Source organism: Argopecten irradians, chromosome 8 (assembly GCF_041381155.1).
Source record: "Argopecten irradians isolate NY chromosome 8, Ai_NY, whole genome shotgun sequence".
Lineage (NCBI taxonomy): Eukaryota > Metazoa > Mollusca > Bivalvia > Pectinida > Pectinidae > Argopecten > Argopecten irradians.
The window spans coordinates 22,958,617-22,983,275 of record NC_091141.1 but is presented as its reverse complement, the minus strand read 5'-3'; the positions used below and the strand labels follow the sequence as shown (position 1 = coordinate 22,983,275).

Below are 24,659 nucleotides of genomic sequence, written 5' to 3'. Positions count from 1 at the left end.
TTCAAGTGTTACTTTTACATATACATAATGTAATTATAATTATAAACTAACACAAACAGAGGTACATATATATGTTATCAGTACCGCCGACAGAACATAAACAATACCCGTCATTTGAACAATAATTGGTGTTTGCTCGTGCAAATGCATGTATGTCTAATTAATTAACACTGAAATTTTTTTTTTTTATTCTTTGGCTTCCGATGGATGCGAAATCAGTTCATGTACATTGGCTACATATGTACTTCATTCCATATATACTGTGGAGCATAGTGCTATGGATTTTTTCGGGACGCAAATTTGATTTACTATACAGGAAATCTAAATTCTTAAGAGTTTTCTACACATTTTCTTCTATTCAAACAAAATCACCTAACATATGTTTCTGATCACACCAATCATAACATTTATATTGGTAACTAGATACATGTATTTACAACGTTAAAGGACCACTACCTTTCCGGAGCAAAATTTATAGGTTTCTTAAAAACATAAATAAGAAAATAAAATAGATATCGATGGCTTAAGATGAGGTTACAACACCAAACATATGCAAGATTTCCAGTCTAATGTACGATAACAGTGGAGATTCATTTCGCTGTTTTGCCGTCTGGCGCAGTGATAGTCAACTACCGCGCGGCATTTAGGACGACGGCGGGAAACATAAAACGACCCGCGTTATGAAAATTAACATTTTATTTATTCTAATTAAACAGTTCTGAAGGTGATGATAAGTGTGCTAGTAAACGTATAGTTAATAACTTCTGCGACTCTACAAAATTATTGATCTCGTTTTACATTCCTATTTTAAAAATTAAAAGCCGTTTCGGAAAGGTAGTGGCCCTTTAAAGGACCACTGCCTTTCCGAAACGGCTTTTATTTTTAAAATGGGAATGTAAAATGTAGAGTCACAGAAGTTATTAACTTACCGTTAATACTACACTTACCATCACATTCTTACCCATTTAATTGAATGCTAATTTTCATATCGCGGGTCGTTTTATGTTTCCCACCGTCGTCCTACTTACGCGCGTCGGTTGATTATCACTGCGCCAGACGGCAAAACAGCGAAATAACTCTTCACTGTTAACATAGTTTACGCGTGGAATCTTGCATTTGGTTGGTGTTATTGCTTCCTCTTAGACAATTGATATACATGTTGGTATATTATTGTTGTTTTTAATAAACTTTAATTTTTTGTTTCGTAAAGGTACGCCGCAAGTATACATTTGTACGTGCACGGGCCTCCACCGCTTACAAATGGCATTTTTTTCTCAAAAAAAAAAAAAAAATAGAAGCAGACGAGTAAATATTTTTTCTTCAGTTACTATAGTTTCTTCCTTTACACCATTATCACCATTGAAAAGTTTGAGCTACTAATTTTACTTGAAGATAACTATATTAAAATAATTAATTGTGTCCTATATTGTTCCTGAAAAAAAAACCCCGTTGTAATGAAGTGCTGATTGCACATGCACCAAAAGTAAAAATAAATTATTTTATATCATTTTTGTGTTAATTGGATATATATATATACATGATTAAACACCAATCATTGTCATGATGAGTATCGTTCAAACATATTTAACTTCTGTTGCTGCAAATACATTCATTTTTGCGGATTATATTTTCGGCAAATTAATAGGCGCTACGCTTACATTGCACATGTAACTTATATCTATTAAATGTTTTATACAACAATGCTTACAGCAAGATAAAACGCAAACCGGTTAAGCGTTTTGATTTCCATTAAATGGAAAATTTAAAGTGGTTGTGAAACGGATTTCCCGTTGAACACATATTCGGGGAACTGCTCCATTTGAAGTAACAGTTGTCTCCCTTCTACAAACTAGTCGATAAATTATCTTAGGGAAAATAATATGAATGCATGTTTGTTTTCCTTTTGATTAAGACAGCAATACTATAATATCTTTAATTGAAATAGACATTGCTTTCTGTTGCAAATGTGATGAAGAAATAGAACTGATGAGCCTAAAGTATATAAATAATTATCGACTATACTTACCTTATTAACAATGGTGGTCCTATAGCGGAAGTGGGCAGTGTACAGCAATGTCTTGTTGACAGTTCACGATAAACACGTTGTTTATGGCTCACGTATCAACTTAATGACTTTATGTCTTCATAACTGTTATGGTAAGATTAATGCGGACGAGTTTCCAAATATCATTTTGTGTTACTGTTTTGTTAAAAATGCTGACACACATACTGACACAAAGACAACTGTTGTGTGTTAATGTTAGGCCTACTGGTACAACTGTTGGATATTTCATAATGTCAGAGTGAATGACGTTTAGAAATAGTGTGTATATGTAGCCTACACTGTATATATGCGTCGATCGCATGTTTATAGGATAATATGGTCTAGCTCCCGTTTTATGTAACTGTACATGTATGATTTGATAAATTATATTACGATATACAAAATGTACTTCATTCATATCCCGTTTCGAAAGATAACTTAGACATAAGATAATCATATTGTCTCACCTGTTCAGCAACAGTTATTTTTTAGTCTTGTATCAAATTTGTCTGATATTATTTTCATTCGTTTAGTGAAGATTTATAAGTGTAATCTAGGAGTGGACTGGTAGATCAGTTATAACTTGATATCACCCACACACAAATGTGTAGTAATTGATATACAAATGTAGTTACTCTATGTTAATCAAGAATTTATAAGTCACCTATAAATTCTTGCTGTTATAAAATTGAATGATTTAATCTTAATAAATTTGATTAGCATTTATCATCATAATATTGAACAAACTAAGTTATAAGCTTTAAAAATAAATGTTGATGACCATTTTATAGTTCTACATGTACAGCATCATATTATTTGAAATATTTTTATTGGTATACATTTAACTTTCATTTATTTTTATTGGTATATATTTAACTTTCATTTCTTTATTGTATTATCAGTTTTTGTGACATAAATTATCAGAAGTTAATTTAAGTGATGACGTACGTACATTGAATGTGGAGTGTCATACGTCATATATAATTTATGTTGTCAAGAGACATTATAATCATAGATTGTTTTAGTGTAAATAAATTTTAACATAAAGTACAATATTTTTATCTCATAAAGATTAATTAAATGTTTTATGTTCAAACAGTTAATTAAGATTTTACACTTCATACCATTATTGCATGTATGTATATAGATGTACATGTATGCACATGTAATTGGATATAGCTAATTTACCAGAAATTGGTACAAAAGTTTGTCACACACTGATATGGGAATACAGATATACCTGCATAAATGACATATGTACTGTAAACTCAAGGCACACAGGTCTGCCGTCATGGCCACTAGGCCTAGGGCCCTTTTTTTCCCTCTTTCCCCATTGATCCCACCACCTAATGTAACACCTCACCTGAGATGATGATCAGTCAGGCGTCACAGGTAAGGTACATCTGCAGCTGTTTGATTTAACCCCAGGGGGGCCAAGTAAAGCATTCAATTCAACTGATAGCATGCTAGCTGTGACAGCCTCTGTACCTGTATAACCTAATTAGTGCAGTAAAGTCTACAAGTCTACTTGACCTCAACTGGTTTTATTTCAAATAATAAAAGTACTGTGTTCAACCCAATAAGCGCCCATGTCCCTTTAAGCGCCCTTCCCTATGGAGAGATGGAGAGGGGTTTAGTGAATGATATGTATTTAATTTATAATAAGTCCCTACATACATATACAGTATGTGCTTTCCAAACATATGAATATTGAAATGTAATTTTTTGAATGAGACCATATGACAATAATTTCAATTGATAAAGCTGTCCTGCTTTAAAAATGTTTATAGGATTTGTTTTAGTTATACAATGAAATTTGAATTATTGTTCAAGTTTACAATAGAAAGTATCAAACAAAGTTTGAAGATGTTTATATGTTTAAAATAACATTGTAAAGACTGCAAACATAAATGAATGATGTTGTTTCAAATAATTTGCTAAGTAAATATATTAATTAAAGCTACATTAATGAAATCAGACTCTGTGCTCACTCTATGGATAGCATTTTGGGCATTTTGCTAATGGTAGACACTAATTGCTAAGTAATCATTTTAGCATTTTTTTGCTAAGCCATTTTTATTACTGAAGAAAGAAAATATATTTGTAATTTCATTTTTTTAGTTCATTCTAAATACCTGAGCTATCCAATCCATATGATATAAGATGGAATTTAAGTGCCTATAAACACTTGTCTTTACAAGTGTTACTATAGGGAATAATTTTTGAAAATATCATGTAGTTTTATTATTTTCTTAATTTACTTTCAGCAATGTAAAAGCATTGCAAATTTTGCCCCATACACTATTGTAGATATCACTCTTATTTTCAGTAATTTTCAAAGGACAAAATGGTGACTTTGTCGGGCACTAGATGTGTTCTGCTAAAATCATTTCTTTTTTGCTAAAGAAAAAAGAAAGGTTTAAGCAACTTTTGCTAAGGTGTTTTCTGATCTAGAGTTACCAGTGAGACTGGTGATAAAACTTCATGAACAAAAAGAAAAGTTTGAAAATATGGACTTATTTATTTAATTCATTAATTTATTTTTGTTAACTTTCTCAAAGATGTATATAATTTATACTTGAAAAGTAAGTATAGCTAATTAAGATTAATTCTCAACATTCTTGCTGGTACAGTGTACATGATGTATATATTGTCCTCAGCAATAGTAGATCTTTTTGTGAGTTCAAATATAATCTAGATTCTAGAGTACATGTATATATACAGCTATACCAGGCACCACAGGTGAGAATCACTGGTAGCCTTGGGTATGCTGCCCATTACATGTATAGGGGGGGTTCAGTGTTGATCACCTATCTGGGTGTAGTGCACTACTAGTTTAAATGTAGTGCACTGCAAGTGCACAAGGTAAAGGTTAGCTTATACTCAACTGTAGATGATCATTTGACATAAGTTAAAAAATCTGTGTCCGCCACACATTCCAAATAATCTTCATAGTCAAGGTGTGCAGATAAAGAAAGAATTAATAGGAAAAAAATATGTTTCTTTTTCCTTGGATGGTCTTTAGATGACAGGTTTTACTGTACATGTATATTATTAAGTCATTACTGCAGGGGTTTCAATATCAGACAGTACCTGGTATTTTTTTCCAATACCGCCTCTCCTGAAAGATAATGAAACCTGAGTGATATTGCATATGATATCGTTCATGAAACATGTAAATTTAACAAGGTGAGGAACATCTGTAGCATTGAACATTTTAGATGTACTTTGTTTAGAGAATCTGATTAAAATACATATCTTTCACGTTACACCTCATTATAAAGTCAGGAGTTTCATTATCTTTCAGGAGAGGCGGTACAATTGCTATTTCAGGGGGTACTTTTCTATACTATCTGTATGCTATCCAATGTAATTTAGCCCAAATCAGGTGGTACCACTATACATGTAGCAAGCTAGGTTAAACAAACAAAAAGTACCTGGTTCCGCCTGATATTATATAACCCCTGTGAAGTGTAATATACATGTAGTGTGTAGGGAAAATCCATATTTTAAATAGATTGCACCCATGCATTCATGAAAATGATCAGTCATGATCATTGTATATTATTTATACTTATAATTTTTTTTCTGTAAACTTTTTTTTTTATCTCTTTCAGACAACATAGTCTTACCAATGAAGCTATGAGTGACAGCAGTGGTAAAATGACTACCAACACTTTCCCCATGTTGGAGAAACCTCCCCCTCTTCCCCCCAGACAACGGTCAATACAGAAATCTCAACCCCCTCCTGTGGGGTGGACCATGCCTGAGGCTTGGGGCCAAGCTGCTGCAGACAACAGTCAGGGAAGATTTTCATCTGGTGCAGGTTTACCATCCAGTTCCATGGGTGACACCAGATCTTCGTCAGCACAGGCATTTGGGAGTTTTGACAATTTTTCAGAAAAACCAAATAACATACAGTTAGCTGAAGCTAGAAAGGAGCAAAATTCCTTGATATCTCTTTCACCAGATAATACGCTACGACGAAATCAATCCCCAGCTAATGTTTTTAGTTCAGACTTGGCTGGCATTGACTTTTCTGGTAATAATTTGGTAACAAGTGAAGTTGTGAGTCAGCCTAATCCATCACTTACAACAGACAATGACAATTCAAAGAAAAATTATCAGAAATTTAGAAATGATTTTCGTGACCCTTCAGATAAATCCTATTTACCAAAATCAGAAAGCTACCCACCAGCGTTGGGTGGTATGGGGATGCAATATGGATGGAATGCCAATTTGTTTAATAACGACCCCTGGAAACCATTTGCTCCTTCAACCATGGATGCTTCAGGACAAAGCTATGTTCCTAATGTGCAGCCAGCATCTGTTTGGCCCACTGGACCTTTCCCCCAACAAGCATTTAACCAAAATAACTTTGCAACATCCACTACCCAATTTGGAGCTTTTGCTCCAAGTTCTAGTCACTTTCCTGCTGTGCCATCCCAGCAGCCAGTTCAGCGATCCCTTTCAGCATTTTCTGATACCGACTTCAACACTGTAACACTACCTCCATCGTCTGGTGCTCATGGAAATTCTGTCAATATGAGTCAAAAATCTACAAATACAAATCAGCTACAAAATCTTTTTGAATTAGACAGCAATATGTCTCAGTGGGAGAGAGACCTTGCTGCAGAAAAAGCCAGTTCTGATAAATCTAATGACTTGATGGAGTTTTCTCCCTCCGAGGAAAAAGAATACTTATCACTGGATTTATTTGATCCGTTATATGAAAGGACACGAAGGGAATCCATTTCCTCTCCGGATCAAGTTCCCTCCTATTTGATAGGGGATATAAGTCTTAAGGAAGGGGCTACTGCGTCCACTCAGCCCCCTGTGGATCAGGTAGGCACAGGGCAACGTGGAAGTGGCGGATCTCTGTATCCAACACAGGAGCTTAATGCAGCTAGAGAATCAACACAAATGGTCGAGGAGGATCTGGAGAAATTCTTACAGTATACCGCAACTCAAAATGAAAAAGTGAATGAAGTTGAACCTCCCCCTCGCCCACCCCCTATAAAGGTATTATCTCGCCTCTTCACTTTCATTTATAAGTCTTCTCATCATAATTAATTGTATTCCAACTAAATATTAAAAGCCTGGTCTTCAATTTAGCATCTTGCATGTCTTCAGACAAAAATCTCTATCTAAAGTTAAATACCTCTACTGTTAAACCTTAAATATAATTCAATTAATACTTGAGTTTAAAATGTCAATGACTTTGTTCATTATATATATCTTCCTCTATTATATAATTAGTGACACACTAATGAGAAACTCATACAGTATCGAGGCTTAAATACAAAGTCAGGGCTTCATGATGTCTGATGAAATGATATAACATTGTATCTAATTATTGTAAGAATTCAATTTATCATATAGATTTGTAGATATACCAGGTATATGTTAAATCCATATATTTTGCTTAATTTTGCAGGCTTCAACAAAGTCTTATGAAAGTTTACGGAAGCGCCTTTTTGTTGATGACGAGTCGCATGCATTTTGTCAGATGGTAGCTGAGTAAGTATATATATTTCTGTTTAATAAACAAATAGAACAATTTTTGAATTTAAACCTCGCAGTTTTCCCTAACTGTATCAAGGGTATGTAACCAAATTAAGAAATCATAAATATTGTCTTATACCCTTACATTAATTATTATTCTTACTTTCACCTGGTAAATATGGGTTATTGAATTGGGTACATTGTATATGATCGTCTTTCTGACTGTCACTTACATTAATTATTATTCTTACTTTCACCTGGTAAATATGGGTTATTGGATTGGGTACATTGTATATGATCGTCTTTCTGACTGTCACTGTCTACATGTTTATCTTTATATCCATCTTTGCTCAATCTCTCTTTGTCTGTCTGTTTGTTGGTCTTTCTGTCTATCTTTGCTCATTTCTTTTTATCTGTCTGTCCATCTGTCTGTACACAGTCTGTGATTCTTTCAGTCTTTCACTTTGTTCATTTTTCCAATTTCGTTTTCATCTCGTTCTAACTGCAAAAAATGTAACTTTGGCCCAAATAATATACTTCCTGAAATTTCATGAAAGTAAAATATAAACAAAGTTAATTATATATTGTACCGTTCTGATTTGTTGATCTTGAATGATTTTGAAATCTTCTTTAAATTATTTCAGCTTGAAATCCCAGTACAAATCCACAACTGAGGACTGCAATCTAGGGTTTGTTGTCAGTCCGCTGTGTGACAAACAGCAACCCGCACTCTCTGTAAAAATCGTCATTGACTCTGATTTCGTTACAGATCCTATCCTGTTTACATGTGATGGTAAGTGAGGCAGTGATGAACACATTATCATGTGAAATTCCAATAACAAAGTTAGGGGACTTCTTTTTGAATTCTTTGTTTTTCACTCAAAAAAAAAAAAAAATCTTGAGGTTCTCTCAGACTGACTAAAACTACACTGAGCAAGTTCATCCAGTGATTTTCTTACTCAATAATTTCAGGGGCCTGTACCTTTTTAATTGGGAAAATATTTGCCTTCTTCTATGTAGGTCAATTCAATGTAATCAATAAAAGTTGATTGATGCAATATCTTCTATGTATGATACTTCTGTTTCACAGTTCATTCCCTGGTAGAACACATTGTCTGTAATGTACTATACAACCACCTAACAGATGTGTCACAGAGTTTCTCATCCAAAGATTTCATCCTTAAAGTTACAGAAAGATCTGAATATCTACTTAAGTGAGTGTCATATATACTTTTACTACCTCCATAAAACATCAGTTACAAGTAAGTGTCATATATACTTTTACTTCCTCCGTAAAACATCAGTTACAGAAAGATCTGAATATCTACTCGAAGTAAGTGTCATATATACTTTTACTTCCTCCGTAAAACTTGAAAACTTAAGTTAGAGAGGGAAATAATTTTGATTTTGACAAATTGGTAATGATGTTAATAGCACCTTCTTAAAACTTCTTTGTATTTTTACAGTGACCAAGCATTGTCAAAATATGAATATGTCCACGAGTGTTTGAAACATGATAAAGACATACGATTTACACTTATGCGAAGACAAGATGTTCAACTGCCATTCCTCAGAACGGTAAGTATTTATTAACTAAACATATTTCATAAGTAATGGACATTTATGCAGTACTAGTAGGTAAATTTTGGTTTACTCATGTATAGTGCAACTGGAGAAAGGTGGACAAAAAGTTCACATGATATCTCTAGAATAATCATTATCAAACAATCTTTAAAAAAATCAGTTTTACATATTGTGAATAACTTATTAAATTTGTTACATTTTGTATTTTGAACTTTTAACTTCATCATTGATTAGTGAAACCAAAAAATGTATTTTAAACTTTTAACTTCATCATTGATTAGTGAAACCAAAATGGAAAAGTAAAGCAAAAGTAATCAAAGCTGTCATTATAGCTTGAAACACAATAAATGTTGTGCGCATAATGGTATAAAAGTAGCCAACTGCATTTTAGTCATTGTCAATTGGAAAATGGACATATATGTATAATTTACATATTAATGATATAATAGCTTTTCAATTAAATATTTCGTCTTTTATAATATTTTGTCTTTTATATACCACGGTACTGTCTGATTTAAGGTGGACGATGACGCCCAGAATCTAGTGTTCCCCAAGGATTACATCAAAACAGATGTAGCTGTTGTTACAAGGTATTAAAAGGTCCCAATGCCTTGAAGTGCACAGATCTTTATTTTCATCGGTTCTGTGAATTTTATTATCAGATTTATTTGACTAGTACAAATCTACTGTGTCTGGAATGAAACACTTACAAACCGTACTCAGCTGGTACAAGTGGTTAGTTTCTGGACGTCACATACATTTTAATTACTTAAAACATGGGATCTTAATTTTTTTCATTTATCATGAAATATTCTATTTGTAGAAAATGATTTAAGACAGAAAATATCTGATAACATTATTTTAAAACTGTTTAGGCATTTTTTATATAGATCATGGGGCTGCGGTGGCCGAGTGGTTAAGATGCCCCGACATGGCACATCCTTAGATTACCCTGGTTTTTAATGAAACGTTTAACTGATAAAACCTGATATATTTATCATATTTTTAAGAAGAAAGAAAGTTATTAATATAATTTTGATTTAAAACGTATCTCTTCTTTGAGTGCAACCAATTTTGAAATACCTTCCATGAATTGGTGCTGTACCATTCAGTACAGTTGTCACAAATCTGTGTACAATGCATGTACAGATGTGTCTGCCTGTTATTCTATAAACTTAGAGCAATTAAAGATCAATTATATACTGGTATTTAACATTATGGACTGTTAATATGCAAAACATGGCTTGTTATAGCTGTATCCTTTCAATTTTTATCCTCAGTTTATATAATACATTGTACTATAAATTAAAAAATTTCAAACAGTATTTGATTGATATTTTACTTCCAGATTACAGTATATATATGTACAATAATGTACATGTACTGACATACATGATAGCCTCTTAAAAGGTAAAACTCACACCTAATTATTTGAAATTGAATTAATTTCTAAATTCTTATTGTTTCACAGGGAACAGTTGGAGATTCTGATAAACATATTCTACAGACAAGTGGAAACGCTAAGGGACCATATTCTGAAGGTGAATGAAACCCTTTATCATAACTTGGTACAGTGACAGGCCATTTTATATTCATTTTGATGGTTTTAGCTCTTTTGATATGCCACTTATTAATGATTGCACAAAGAGAACTGCTTCATTTTAGATATGTCAAGTTAGCTAGTGGACATGAGTGCAAACTTATTAAACTGACTGTGTTAAAATTGATTAATAAGCACTTAGATTGTGCACAATAAGCAAAAGATATTGTAATAAGCAATCACTTTAATTATACTGACAAATTGTAATATCGATGTATCATAATTTTTGTGTAGGACAAATATACATATTTACTGTTTTTAAAACATAACTTTGACAATATTTTAATGAACTCACTCTTCATTTTATATTTTTTTAGAACATTGAATGACAGTAAATGAGAAATAATAATATGAAGAATTTGATGCTTTTTTTCCAGAACGAGACCAATGAAATACGATTCCGAAGTCTACAACAATCTGTTAAAGCTATCTGTATGACCCTGGCAAAGATAGAAACCATTGATATCACCAAAACTTTACATCGGGCTGAGGGCATCGTTCAGCAATTTGTGGTATGTATACTGGAAACATCTGTGACCCAAAATTAAATCTACTGCCTATTAATGACTTCCAAATCAGGGAAGTGATTGTTCATTATATAAGTCATCAAACATCATATTAATGAGAGATTAATTAGACATTATTTTTAACTTCAAACTAAGGCACTATATAATAATTTTCAGGACAATTAATCTTATTAACCCACCATCATCAGATGGTGGGCTGTTCAAATCACTTTTGGTCCACGGTCCATCCTTCCGTCCGTTAACATTTCGTCTGTTAACATTTCTTGTTACCGCTATTTCTCAGAAAGGGCTGAAGGGATCTTTCTCCAATTTCATATGTATACATATAGTTTCCCCATAGGGCCGTAGTTGTGTATATTGCATTTTGGGACCAGTCATGGCTGCCAGGCAGCTATCTTACATTTTGATAGTTAAAGATTTTACCACTTTTTCTCAGAAAGTACAGAAGAGATCTCTCTAAAATTTCACATATAGGTTCCCCTAGAGCCATATTTGTGCATACTGCATTTTGGGACCGATCGATCAACAAGATGGCGGACAGGCCATTATCGTGGATTTTGATAATAGAAGTTTATTACCGCTATTTCTCAGAAAGTACTAAAGGGATCTGCCTCAAATTTCATATGCAGGTTGCCCTATGGGTCTAGTTGTGCATAATGCATTTTGGGGTCAATCGGTCAACAAGATAGCCGACAGGCCGCAATCTTGAGTTTTGATAATGAAAGTTAGTTACTGCTATTTCTCAAAAAGTACTGAATTGATCTGTCTCAAATTTTATATGTATAGGTTCCCCGAGGACCTTTGTGCATATTGTATTTTCGGACCAATCGGTCAACAAGATGGCCAACAGGTAACCATCTTGAATTTTGATAATTGAGTTTGTTACTGTTATGTATCTCAGAAAGTACTCAAAGGATCTTTCTCAAATTTCATATGTAGTAATATGTAGTAAGTTTGAAAAGCAGAGAAAAGATCTCTCTTTCCATTGTCAGACGTAGATCATTCTTGGGTTGGCGCCAATATCCCTCTGGGATCTCTTGTTTTAAGGGCCATGATTTAAGTTGCCTCTTGTTCTATTCAAATTCAAAATTTATTGGATTTTTAATTGCTTTTAAAATTCTTGTATCTTGTTTGTTACAGAGCCAGGAAAGCTTACAGAACTATGACAATGAAGTTAAGATGAAGGGACAAGACCAGGATACGCAGGTGGCTATCAAGTAAGTATGACACCAGACTATAAACTTATGAAACATTTGTATCTATAGATCAATATACTGACTCAGATCACTGTTGATGGTATTCAGATATTTCTAGAAACATCTGTATCAAGATCTGATCTAAATAACTGAAATCTGTATGAGTCAAACATTCCATAACATTCAAGAATCCCTAAACTTAAAATTCTCCATAGGAAATTAAGCATTACAGGTTTTAAGGAAGGCTCCTTAGATTAAGATTTTCCCCCTTTTTTTTATTAAATTAAGTAATGCAAATCTAATGGGGAATTTTAAGTTAAGGAATTCATTAAAATGAAGGAATGTTCGTAAAACTAGGCACTGGAGAATATTTTCGAATAAGAATTTAATTTAAATAAATGGAGTTGAATGATATTGTTGGAAATTATCTTTTTGGGTATAAAATTCTTTAGTTTGATCAATATTTGTTCAGACCCAATTTAAAGGTCTCATTACATTTTGAAAATCTTAAAAAAATTCATCCAAGTTAATTTTGTTGACTTCGGAAAGGCTATATATATATATACTGATCGAGGGAGTATTTCTGGAAGTAATTAGTTTGTCATGCTTACATTTTATTTAAACAGATGACTACATAATGATGAAGATTAGTTTGAAGTCTAATTGTTTTCTATTTTACAGCATGGCTGTCCGATGTTTTTTTATGTCTAAATGTTCTCTATCTTACAGCATGGCTGTCCAATGTTTTTTTATGTCTAAATGTTCTCTATCTTACAGCATGGCTGTCCAATGTTTTTTTATGTCTAAATGTTCTCTATCTTACAGCATGGCTGTCCGATGTTTTTTTATGTCTAAATGTTTTCTATTTTACAGCATGGCTGTCCAATGTTTTTTTTATGTCTAAATGTTCTCTATCTTACAGCATGGCTGTCCAATGTTTTTTTATGTCTAAATGTTCTCTATCTTACAGCATGGCTGTCCGATGTTTTTTTATGTCTAAATGTTCTCTATCTTACAGCATGGCTGTCCGATGTTCATTGATAGAGGAGCTGGAGGAGGTGCTGGAACAGCTGCTTGTGACTGTGAAACAACTAATTAAGATGTACTGTCACACGTTCCATACTGATTACTTACTGGGAGCAGCTGTACAGCCTGTACAAGGTGTGTTAGTATTAATGTTAGTTCTAGTTAAGATGTACTGTCACACGTTCCATACTGATTACTTACTGGGAGCAGCTGTACAGCCTGTACAAGGTGTGTTAGTATAACTGTTAGTGCTCCAGTTAAGATGTACTGTCACACGTTCCATACTGATTACTTACTGGGAGCAGCTGTACAGCCTGTACAAGGTGTGTTAGTATTACTGTTAGTGCTCCAGTTAAGATGTACTGTCACACGTTCCATACTGATTACTTACTGGGCGCAGCTGTACAACACATACAAGGTGTGTTAGTATTACTGTTAGTGCACCAGTTAAGATGTACTGTCACACGTTCCATACTGATTACTTACTGGGAGCAGCTGTACAGCCTGTGCAAGGTGTGTTAGTATTACTGTTAGTGCACCAGTTAAGATGTACTGTCACACGTTCCATACTGATTACTTACTGGGTGCAGCTGTACAACACATACAAGGTGTGTTAGTATAACTGTTAGTGCTCCAGTTAAGATGTACTGTCACACGTTCCATACTGATTACTTACTGGGAGCAGCTGTACAGCCTGTACAAGGTGTGTTAGTATTAATGTTAGTTCTAGTTAAGATGTACTGTCACACGTTCCATACTGATTACTTACTGGGAGCAGCTGTACAACACATACAAGGTGTGTTAGTATAACTGTTAGTGCACCAGTTAAGATGTACTGTCACACGTTCCATACTGATTACTTACTGGGCGCAGCTGTACAACACATACAAGGTGTGTTAGTATTACTGTTAGTGCACCAGATAAGATGTACTGTCACACGTTCCATACTGATTACTTACTGGGAGCAGCTGTACAGCCTGTACAAGGTGTGTTAGTATTACTGTTAGTGCACCAGTTAAGATGTACTGTCACACGTTCCATACTGATTACTTACTGGGAGCAGCTGTACAGCCTGTACAAGGTGTGTTAGTATTACTGTTAGTGCTCCAGTTAAGATGTACTGTCACACATTCCATACTGATTACTTACTGGGAGCAGCTGTACAGCCTGTACAAGGTGTGTTAGTATTACTGTTAGTGCTCCAGTTAAGATGTACTGTCACACGTTCCATACTGATTACTTACTGGGAGCAGCTGTACAGCCTGTACAAGGTGTGTTAGTATTACTGTTAGTGCTCCAGTTAAGATGTACTGTCACACGTTCCATACTGATTACTTACTGGGAGCAGCTGTACAGCCTGTACAAGGTGTGTTAGTATTAATGTTAGTTCTAGTTAAGATGTACTGTCACACGTTCCATACTGATTACTTACTGGGCGCAGCTGTACAACACATACAAGGTGTGTTAGTATTACTGTTAGTGCTCCAGTTAAGATGTACTGTCACACATTCCATACTGATTACTTACTGGGTGCAGCTGTACAGCCTGTACAAGGTGTGTTAGTATTACTGTTAGTGCTCCAGTTAAGATGTACTGTCACACATTCCATACTGATTACTTACTGGGTGCAGCTGTACAGCCTGTACAAGGTGTGTTAGTATTACTGTTAGTGCTCCAGTTAAGATGTACTGTCACACATTCCATACTGATTACTTACTGGGCACAGCTGTACAACACATACAAGGTGTGTTAGTATTACTGTTAGTGCTCCAGTTAAGATGTACTGTCACACGTTCCATACTGATTACTTACTGGGAGCAGCTGTACAGCCTGTACAAGGTGTGTTAGTATTACTGTTAGTGCTCCAGTTAAGATGTACTGTCACACATTCCATACTGATTACTTACTGGGTGCAGCTGTACAGCCTGTACAAGGTGTGTTAGTATTACTGTTAGTGCTCCAGTTAAGATGTACTGTCACACATTCCATACTGATTACTTACTGGGAGCAGCTGTACAGCCTGTACAAGGTGTGTTAGTATTACTGTTAGTGCTCCAGTTAAGATGTACTGTCACACATTCCATACTGATTACTTACTGGGTGCAGCTGTACAACACATACAAGGTGTGTTAGTATTACTGTTAGTGCTCTAGTTAAGATGTACTGTCACACAATCCATACTGATTACTTACTGGGTGCAGCTGTACAGCCTGTACAAGGTGTGTTAGTATTACTGTTAGTGCTCCAGTTAAGATGTACTGTCACACATTCCATACTGATTACTTACTGGGTGCAGCTGTACAGCCTGTACAAGGTGTGTTAGTATTACTGTTAGTGCTCCAGTTAAGATGTACTGTCACACATTCCATACTGATTACTTACTGGGAGCAGCTGTACAACACATACAAGGTGTGTTAGTATCACTGTATAGGGTTATAAGACTCTTTCATATGAGGCTGTGAAGAAAACAGAATATGTGACGATTGAAGTATTGAGTTTAGATTCTTGAAGTATGTGAAGCTATCATGATAATAAAATTATGGTAATATAATATTATGATATTTTTTTCTGCATTTTAGAGACAAAGCCAGTCGTGGCATTAGAGGACAACTTTATTCTTCATATCGCCACAGTCCATCGCATTCCTGTCACCTGGGCACAGAAGTAAGATGCAGCCAAAATGACATCTTTTAAGTTTGCAAATAGTTATTGAATATTGAATTGTAATGAAATAGGTAATAAAATGAAAATAAAATATTGCTCCAAAGCACAGTTCTCAACATATAGAGTTCTAAAATTAAAAAAAAAAAAATCTGTCACATTAATCTTGATTTTCACCTTACTCTTTGTGTAGGGATCATGATAGAAATGTCTATTATTTTAGATTAGTAAATGTCAACCAGAACTGATTAGGTCCTGATTTGCAGCTTTTATCCTTGAAAAGACATAACAATAACATCAAGAAAAAAGGAACTGATTAAAAGAAAAATGTATCTTGATCTAAATGATTGAAAGAAAAAATATACCTTAAGCTGTTATCATTTTAGGTATGATGAATACAAGATCATTTGCAGTCTTCATTACGGCAGAGAAAAGATTGATGTAGATGTAGTGACCTCATGTAAAACCATCTCCACGACTGAGCTGTGTGGACTGGAGTGTATTCTCTGGGATGAGTGGTACGTTTGGCACCAATAAATATTGATACCCCATGATGTCGTCTTTTGTACGTGTGTTAATAAAAAGACACCATCATTTGTATGAAAAGCATATGGTTTGTCATATGATGAAGCAAGCATTTAGAGAATTAGAAATCTTCTTTTCAAATAATTTTCTTGAAAATTAGAAGTATTATTATTCCCTCATGGTAAGCAGGGGGAGGTGGGGTGTTTCAAAAGTTTATGTTGGTTGTGCCTGTCCATCCAACCATACAAATCTCTTACTTAAACATGATGTTGGACTTAAATTTGTCAATTAGCTTGGTTTTGCTTTATTTCTTGGATTTCTTCCGAGAACTTGATCAAGTTGTTAAACAGTTCTTGTTTTTTCCAGGGTGAGTTTTGATGAAATCCAAGTCCAGATGTTGCCGAGGGAAACCCGAGTGTGTATGACACTATGTGGGGTCAAGGTCGTTCCCAATAGTAGCCAAAACAACACACAGGGTACAAAGGTTTTATCACCACTAGGTGGCGTCACTGTACAACTTTATAACCAGAAAGGGTGAGTACAGTCTTCCAATAGTAAGAGCAAATTAACTGACATTCAACACTCATTTAGACTAAGGTTAATATAAATCTTCTTTTCCCGCGACAGGATAATATAGAATTGAAAATTTTCTTTTAGTATTAAAAGGAATTTAGTCTTTAAAGTTAATGAATATTTAAGTTGAGTGGTTTTATTATTAAAGGGAATTTAGTCTAAAAGTTAATGAATATTTAAGTTGAGTGGTTTTATTATTAAAGGGAATTTAGTCTAAAAGTTAATGAATATTTAAGTTGAGTGGTTTTATTATTAAAGGGAATTTTGTCTTAAAGTTAATGAATATTTGAGTTCAGTGGTTTCTTATTTTTCTCAAGATCTAGCCATGTTTGCTAAAAATATTATATGTATCCTAATCAGATTGCATCGTCATTATAACCAATGTCAATTTAAACTGAAATATCACATTGTCTTCATGCACTTCTAATTAAACAGTCTGATAACTATTTCAAGTTACAATTAAAGAGAGATAAAATCTCTTTCTCTGTAAATCAGATTCTGTTGCAGTTGCATTATTTTGTGTTCAATTTAATCTTATATTATTTTCAGTCAAATATTTACTATTTTGATATTTTGTGTACCAGACATTTGATCAGTGGTAACCTGTTGGTCCCTCTGAAGATGTACAGCGTGGCTGACCCTTTCATCCCTTTCTGTTCCTCTCTTCAATCTGATGCAGCTCTCATGCAGGTGTGTAAGTTGTTGGTGAGGCAATTGAGTGGTTCAGGAGTATTAATTGTTATTAGATCTGCTATGTAGTCGACCAACTAGTATGTAATGGATATTTTTAATTTTAGCGGGGGATATACAAATGGGTTCCGTCCGTCCCTCCGTCCGTACGAATGGTTTCCGGAGCATAACTCTAAAACCAGTAGAGATATTTCCACGAAACTTCATACACACATTGGTCTTATGGTCTAGTAGTGTCTTTTGCTATTTTAAGGTTTTCACTTTTTGTACTTTTTTTTTCTGTAACCATGGAAACATTGCTGAAAATGGCAGATTTTTGTGTAAGAATCGTTTCCGGAGCACAACTCTAGAAAACCAGCAGAGATATTTCCATGAAACTTCATAGGCACATTGTTCTTATGGTCTAGTAGTGCCTTTTGCTATTTTTAGGTTTTCATTTTTTGCACTTTTTCCGTAACCATGGAAACATTGCTGAAAATATCATATTTTTGTACCAGGTTCGTTTCCGCAGCATAACTGGAAAACCGGTTGAGATATATGCAAGGAACTCCATAGGCACATTAGTCTTATGGTCTAGTAGTGCCTTTTGCTATTTTAAGGTTTTCACTTTTTGTACTTTTTTCTGTAACCATGGAAACATTGCTGAAAATGGCAGATTTTTGTGTAAGAATGGTTTCCGGAGCACAACTCTAAAACCAGCAGAGATATTTCCATGAAACTTCATAGACACATTGTTCTTATGGTCTAGTAGTGCCTTTTGCTATTTTTAGGTTTTCACTTTTTGTGCTTTTTTCTGTAACCATAGAAACATTGCTGAAAATATCATATTTTTGTAGCAGGTTCATTTCCGGAGCATAACTCTAAAACCAGCAGAGATATTTCCACGAAACTTCATAGACACATTCTTTTTATGGTCTAGTAGTACCTTTTGCTATTTTTAGGTTTTCATTTTTTGCACTTTTTCCGTTACCATGGAAACATTGCTGAAAATATCATGGTAAATGGTAAATGTTACTTTGCAAAACTCCACCCATCTTTGTGTATATAGTCTAATATAAATGTCAAGGCTGTATACCTGATTCAACAATTGCAGCCCCGCTCTACTTGAATTATACTCCATCTTTCTTTAGCTCAACTTCCTTTTTCCTGGGTTTTTTCATACACATAAGTCTCCACAATCAAACTTACTTCAGCTTTGATATCTCCATTGGTGGGGGATCTGAATGGCTATGTCCTTGTTAATTTTAGTAAGGGAATTTATATTATTGCTTTTTCTCAGAAAGTAGTGAAGGAATCTTTCACAAATTTATACATCATGAAGGTTGAAGCTGGTTTTGTAGGTAAACTGTTAAATTTTGGGTTTAAATTGGGAAGCAAGATGGGCAAAAGATGGTCATCTTGGGTTTGAAAATTGGAAGTTGGTTACTGTTATTTCTAACAAAGGACTGTATAGGAATCTTTCTCAAATTTCATTCTGTAGATTTCTCATATGTCCATGAGTTGATCATGGGCCATAAAATCATAAAACCCATGGCCCATGATCAACTCAAGGACATAATCAAATTTGCGAGTGATCAATCTGAAGATAACATCAACCAGGCACCGTCTTAGATTTTAACCAATTTGCATGTTCTCCCTGGTCATTACATGTGCATACACAAACACAAACTTCATTTTTGATGGTTAAACACTATTAAAACTATTTCAGATATACTTGCATTTTGACAATTTTGACAAATGTTGTTAGTATGATATGTAGAGACCCTATGTTTTAAGCATTTAAGGGAAAAGTAAATGGAAGAAAAACCATGAATCATCTCTAATTAATTTATATGGATCAATCTATGGTTGTCTTCAAAATCCCTCTGGGATCTCTTTTTTTTAAACCAATATGTTTGATAATTACAATTAATTAAAAGTTAATTTGTTTCAGATCAATCTCCCAGACTTTGGAAAACAGATTGTGTTCCCTGAAGTTTATAAGCCTAAGACCAGGTAAAGCCATGTCTTGTACTCGTAAACGCAAATGTATCTATTCAATGTTGAAGAAAACGTTATAGCATACACAATATAAAGTGGAAAGCCACATGAGGTTTGATTGACAACTAGCTATCCATCAATTTTGATAAATTTGTTTGTAGTACACCATGCACTTAATTTTAAGTAGCTGTACATGATATTCTCTGCAGTTATAACTATATGCGGTATATATGTATAAGGCAGTATTGTATGTATAGTGAACTATTTATCAAATCCTGGTGTTAATCCTAATTGTCAGAGCTAGGGTATTAATATCAGGACACATGTATGGAATTTAACTTTTGGTGCTGAATCACTTAAAAAATTACAAATTGAAAGTACTTTCTATTAATTTTTGTGAGTATGAAAATTATGTTACTCAGAACTTAAATTTTTTCTTGTCAATTCAATAGCTTTCATTCTGTACTTTCAGTACTTTGATTGTTTTATTGTCATTTTCATGGTTTATTTTCATTTTTGTTCTGGATAATAATACTGTACATTAGAGATTTTACGGTTGTTTAACTTTCAATTTTCTAGTTCATCGTAGATGGATTTTTGTACTTTGATATTTTTTTTCTGGTCAATTTAATTACTTTCTGTACTGTTCCATTAATTTTATGTTTTGTCCCTTGCTATACATGTGCTGTATTTCAGCAATTTTTATTCTTAATTTTTCAATTTCTCTTTAAAAGAAAAATATTATTAGTTTAATAGTTTTAGTTTTGCTGTCAGTGTGAAAGCTTGTTGACTCCTACTTGTAGTTTTTAGCTCACCTGGCCCGAAGGGCCGGTGAGCTTTCGGCCAGGTGAGCTTATGTCATGGCGCGTCGTCCGTCGTCGTCGTCCGTCCGTCCATCTGTCCGTCAACATTTCCTTTAAATCGCTACTAGTCATAGAGTTCTGCATGGATTGTAACCAAATTTTGCCACAAACATCCTTGGGGGAAGGGGAACAGAACTTGTATAAATTTTGGCTCTGACCCCCCGGGGGCAGGAGGGGCGGGGCCCAATAGGGGAAATAGAGGTAAATCCTTTAAATCGCTACTTGTCATAGAGTTCTGAATGGAATGTAACAAAATTTGGCCACAAACATCCTTGGGGGAAGGGGAACAGAACTTGTATAAATTTTGGCTCTGACCCCCCGGGGGTAGGAGGGGCGGGGCCCAATAGGGGAAATAGAGGTAAATCCTTTAAATCGCTACTAGTCATAGAGTTCTACATGGATTGTAACTAAATTTTGCCACAAACATCCTTGGGGGAAGGGGAACAGAACTTGTATAAATTTTGGCTCTGACCCCCCGGGGGCAGGAGGGGCGGGGCCCAATAGGGGAAATAGAGGTAAATCCTTTAAATCGCTACTTGTCATAGAGTTCTACATGGATTGTAACCAAATTTGGCCACAAACATCCTTGGGGGAAGGGGAACAGAACTTGTATAAATTTTGGCTCTGACCCCCCGGGGGCAGGAGGGGCGGGGCCCAATAGGGGAAATAGAGGTAAATCCTTTAATTCGCTACTAGTCATAGAGTTCTGCATGGAATGTAACCAAATTTGGCCAGAAATATCCTTGGGAGAATAAGAACTGAGTTTGTATAAATTTTGGCTCTGGTCCCCGGGGCAGGAGGGGCGGGGCCCAATAGGGGAATTATAGGTAAATTCTATAAATTGCTACTTAATTGTCCTAGAGTTTTGTATGGATTGTAACTAAATTTGGCCACAAACATCCTTCGGGGTAGGAGAACAGAACTTGTATAAATTTTGGCTCTGACCCTCAGGGGGCAGGAGGGGCGGGGCCCAATAGGGGAAATAGAGGTAAATTCTATCAATCGCTACTTCTCATAGAGTTCTGCATGGATTGTAACCAAATTTGGCCAGAAACATCCTTTGTGGAAGGGGAACAGAACTTGTATAAATTTTGGCTCTGACCCCCAGGGGGCAGGAGGGGTGGGGCCCAATAGGGGATTTAGAGGTTAATATTAAAATTCCTTCAGAAAAGAAACAATGAACCTGTATTCAGAAAATTATTTGGCATTACAAACCAGGTGAGCGATACAGGCCCTCTGGGCCTCTTGTTTTGTTGTAAGTGCTCTTGTCAATTTCTTGCAATGATTTGATCTGCACTACAGCAATTTCAGTACTTTGATTTTTTTTTTAAGTTTTGGGTTATTTTTTTTATTTCAGTGAGAAGAAAGCATTTTCCTCTCTGTTGCCTGAGATACAAAAGATTGTGACAGATACTATGGAAAAGGACTGTGTATCTTCGTGGGTATTTCTCTGTTATGTCTGAACTATTGAAAGTTGTTCTTTATTTCATAGAATGTTTTAAACCTATTCTATATTCTCTTACTAATCTAAAAGACAAAAAATATACTTGATTGAGCCTTTTACCGAAAGTCTCTTCTTTAGGTGTTTTTGTGAATTTTCAGGAAAATTAGAAAATAAAAATAAACCGAAATATCCTAATTTGTTTTTTGCACCATTTTTAGTTGTTCTTGATTTTTGCTTGTAACTGTAAAACAGTTATTTCTTCATGTTAAGTTAATTATTAATACAAGAAATTAGTAGTTTTTGTATGTAATGGAACAAATCTTTACTAGGCATGTTTTAATCATGTACCAACAAATGTTTAAAGTTACTGTATAATTATTTTTGTTTATTTTTATTGCAATGATTTCATATCCACTGTCATTATATTCAAAATCTCACCCACAGTTGTCAGGCAGATGAGTTGGAGATTCTGTGGCGTTATCGTAACTATCTGCATGATTTTCCGGATCTGTTGCCATGGATACTACAGGGTGTTAGGCGGTGGGATTGGGGGAGTCTGTCAGAGGTGTATACATTACTACGAGGCTGGAGCCGTATAGATCCGATGCAGGCTTTAGAGCTGCTTCAACCACAGTAAGTCTTAGTTCTAAATGACACAGCATCTTACATATAGTAAAACCTGTTTTAGCGAACACCTCTGTGTAAAGATCACCTGCTTATTAAGACTGGTTTAAGATCTCTCATGAGCTTGTACATCTTGGCTATTGAAAGTGATCTGTATAAGTTTTATATCTTATTTTGCAATCGATGTAAAATAGATCAAGGTTAAATTTATAAGGGTCCCAAATGACCATGGCAAGGTCAGCACAATTTTACCTGTATATGATTTTGTGAATTAAGACTCATGCATATGAACCTCTAGACCTTGTTGGGGTTTTTTCCTTCAAATTGGAAGGACTATTTAGATTTTCATAACCAGGCTTTTCTAGTTTATCTTAAAATCTGATGTAGAAGTTAGAACATGATTTCATAAGATGAAAATGAAACTGGTTTTTTTTTAGGTCACCTGAGACAAAGTCTCAGGTGACCTATTCTAATCGCCTTTTCTCCGTCGTCGTCCGTAGTCCGTCGTGCGTCTTATGTCTGTAAACAATTTACATTTTCGACTTCTTCTCCAAAACTGCTGAAGCAATTTCAATGAAATTTTGCACAAACCTTCTAAGGCATAAGGTCAATCAAAATTGTGAATTATATGGTCCCCAACCCCCAGGGGGCTGCGGGAGGGGCCAAAAGGGGTAAAATTGAGTAAAATTTCAAAAATCTTCTTCTCTACTCACAGATGTGGTAGAATCAAATACTCTTCATAGATAGAAAGGTCTCAAGGCTCTCTACAAAAATTGTGAATTATATGACCCTGGGGTCTCAGGTTTCCCCCTGGGGAGGGGGTTAAGTTTACTAATAGTTTATGTTGGGAAAACACATTTTTGAGCATTATTTGGTCATTTGTAATAGGAAATGAGTCAAATATTGTCAGAATTATCAGTATGAGATGGCCATTTAATCCTACTAACAAATGTTCTATGACTGACCCCCAGGGGCGTTAGGGGCGGGGTCAAAAGGGGTCAAATAGGCTAAAACTTCAAAAATCTTCTTCTGAAATTCAGGAAATGGTAGAATCAAATACTTTTCATAAATAGAAAGGTCTTAAGGTCCTTTACAAAATTTGTGAATTATATGACCCTTGGGTCTCACGTTTCCCCCTGGGGAGGGGGTCAAGTTTATTATAGTTTATATAGGGAAAACACATTTATGAGCATTTTTTGCTCAATTTTCATTGGAAACGAGTCAAACTTGATTAGAATTATTAGCCTGAGATAGCATTTTAACATCATATCCATATTGGTCTAGGCCAACCCCCTGGGGGCAGAGGGGCGGGGCCAAAAAAGGTCAAATAGGCTAAAACTTCAAAAATATTCTTCTAAAATTCTGGAAATGGTAGAATCAAATACATTTTATAGATGAAAAGGTCTTAAGGTGTTTTATAAAAATTGTGAACTATGTGACCTTGGGGTCTCACGTTACCACCTGGGGAAGGGTCAAGTTAACTTTAGTTTATATAGGAAAAACATGTTTGTGAACATTATTTGCCCAATTTTCATAGGAAATTAGTCAAACTTGATTAGAATTATTAGCCTAAGATATAGCATTTTAACATCTATATCCATCCTTTATGACCCCCTGGGGGACCAGAGGGGCAGGACCAAACATGGTAAAAATGATTAAAATTTCAAAAAATACCTCTAAGTTCACAGGTTTGATGGAAGCAATTACTCTTCATAGTCTAAAAAGTCAAATTTATAAATCACTGACCAACTTCAAGGCCCAGCATACAGTGTTTATATGTCTTAATAAATTTGTTTCATTATTTGTTTCATTATATA

The 24,659-nt window shown here is 34.8% G+C and overlaps 1 protein-coding gene across 1 annotated transcript in view; it reads left to right on the top strand.

Moving 5' to 3' along the window:
• The first annotated feature begins 1,473 nt into the window (after positions 1–1,473).
• The window catches only part of LOC138329710 (phosphatidylinositol 4-phosphate 3-kinase C2 domain-containing subunit beta-like), a 44,310-nt gene continuing 21,124 nt past the window's right edge, over positions 1,474–24,659 (top strand). The window contains exons 1-18 of the mRNA XM_069276977.1: positions 1,474–2,157; positions 5,662–7,066; positions 7,482–7,564; positions 8,194–8,342; positions 8,640–8,763; positions 9,016–9,127; positions 9,653–9,723; positions 10,605–10,674; positions 11,111–11,245; positions 12,401–12,477; positions 13,475–13,617; positions 16,062–16,146; positions 16,530–16,661; positions 17,035–17,202; positions 17,826–17,931; positions 19,865–19,926; positions 22,132–22,212; positions 22,663–22,851. Of these exons, the coding sequence (XP_069133078.1) occupies positions 5,687–7,066; positions 7,482–7,564; positions 8,194–8,342; positions 8,640–8,763; positions 9,016–9,127; positions 9,653–9,723; positions 10,605–10,674; positions 11,111–11,245; positions 12,401–12,477; positions 13,475–13,617; positions 16,062–16,146; positions 16,530–16,661; positions 17,035–17,202; positions 17,826–17,931; positions 19,865–19,926; positions 22,132–22,212; positions 22,663–22,851 (3,167 nt within the window). The 5' untranslated portion in view covers positions 1,474–2,157; positions 5,662–5,686. The remainder of the gene's footprint in view (positions 2,158–5,661; positions 7,067–7,481; positions 7,565–8,193; positions 8,343–8,639; positions 8,764–9,015; positions 9,128–9,652; positions 9,724–10,604; positions 10,675–11,110; positions 11,246–12,400; positions 12,478–13,474; positions 13,618–16,061; positions 16,147–16,529; positions 16,662–17,034; positions 17,203–17,825; positions 17,932–19,864; positions 19,927–22,131; positions 22,213–22,662; positions 22,852–24,659) is intronic.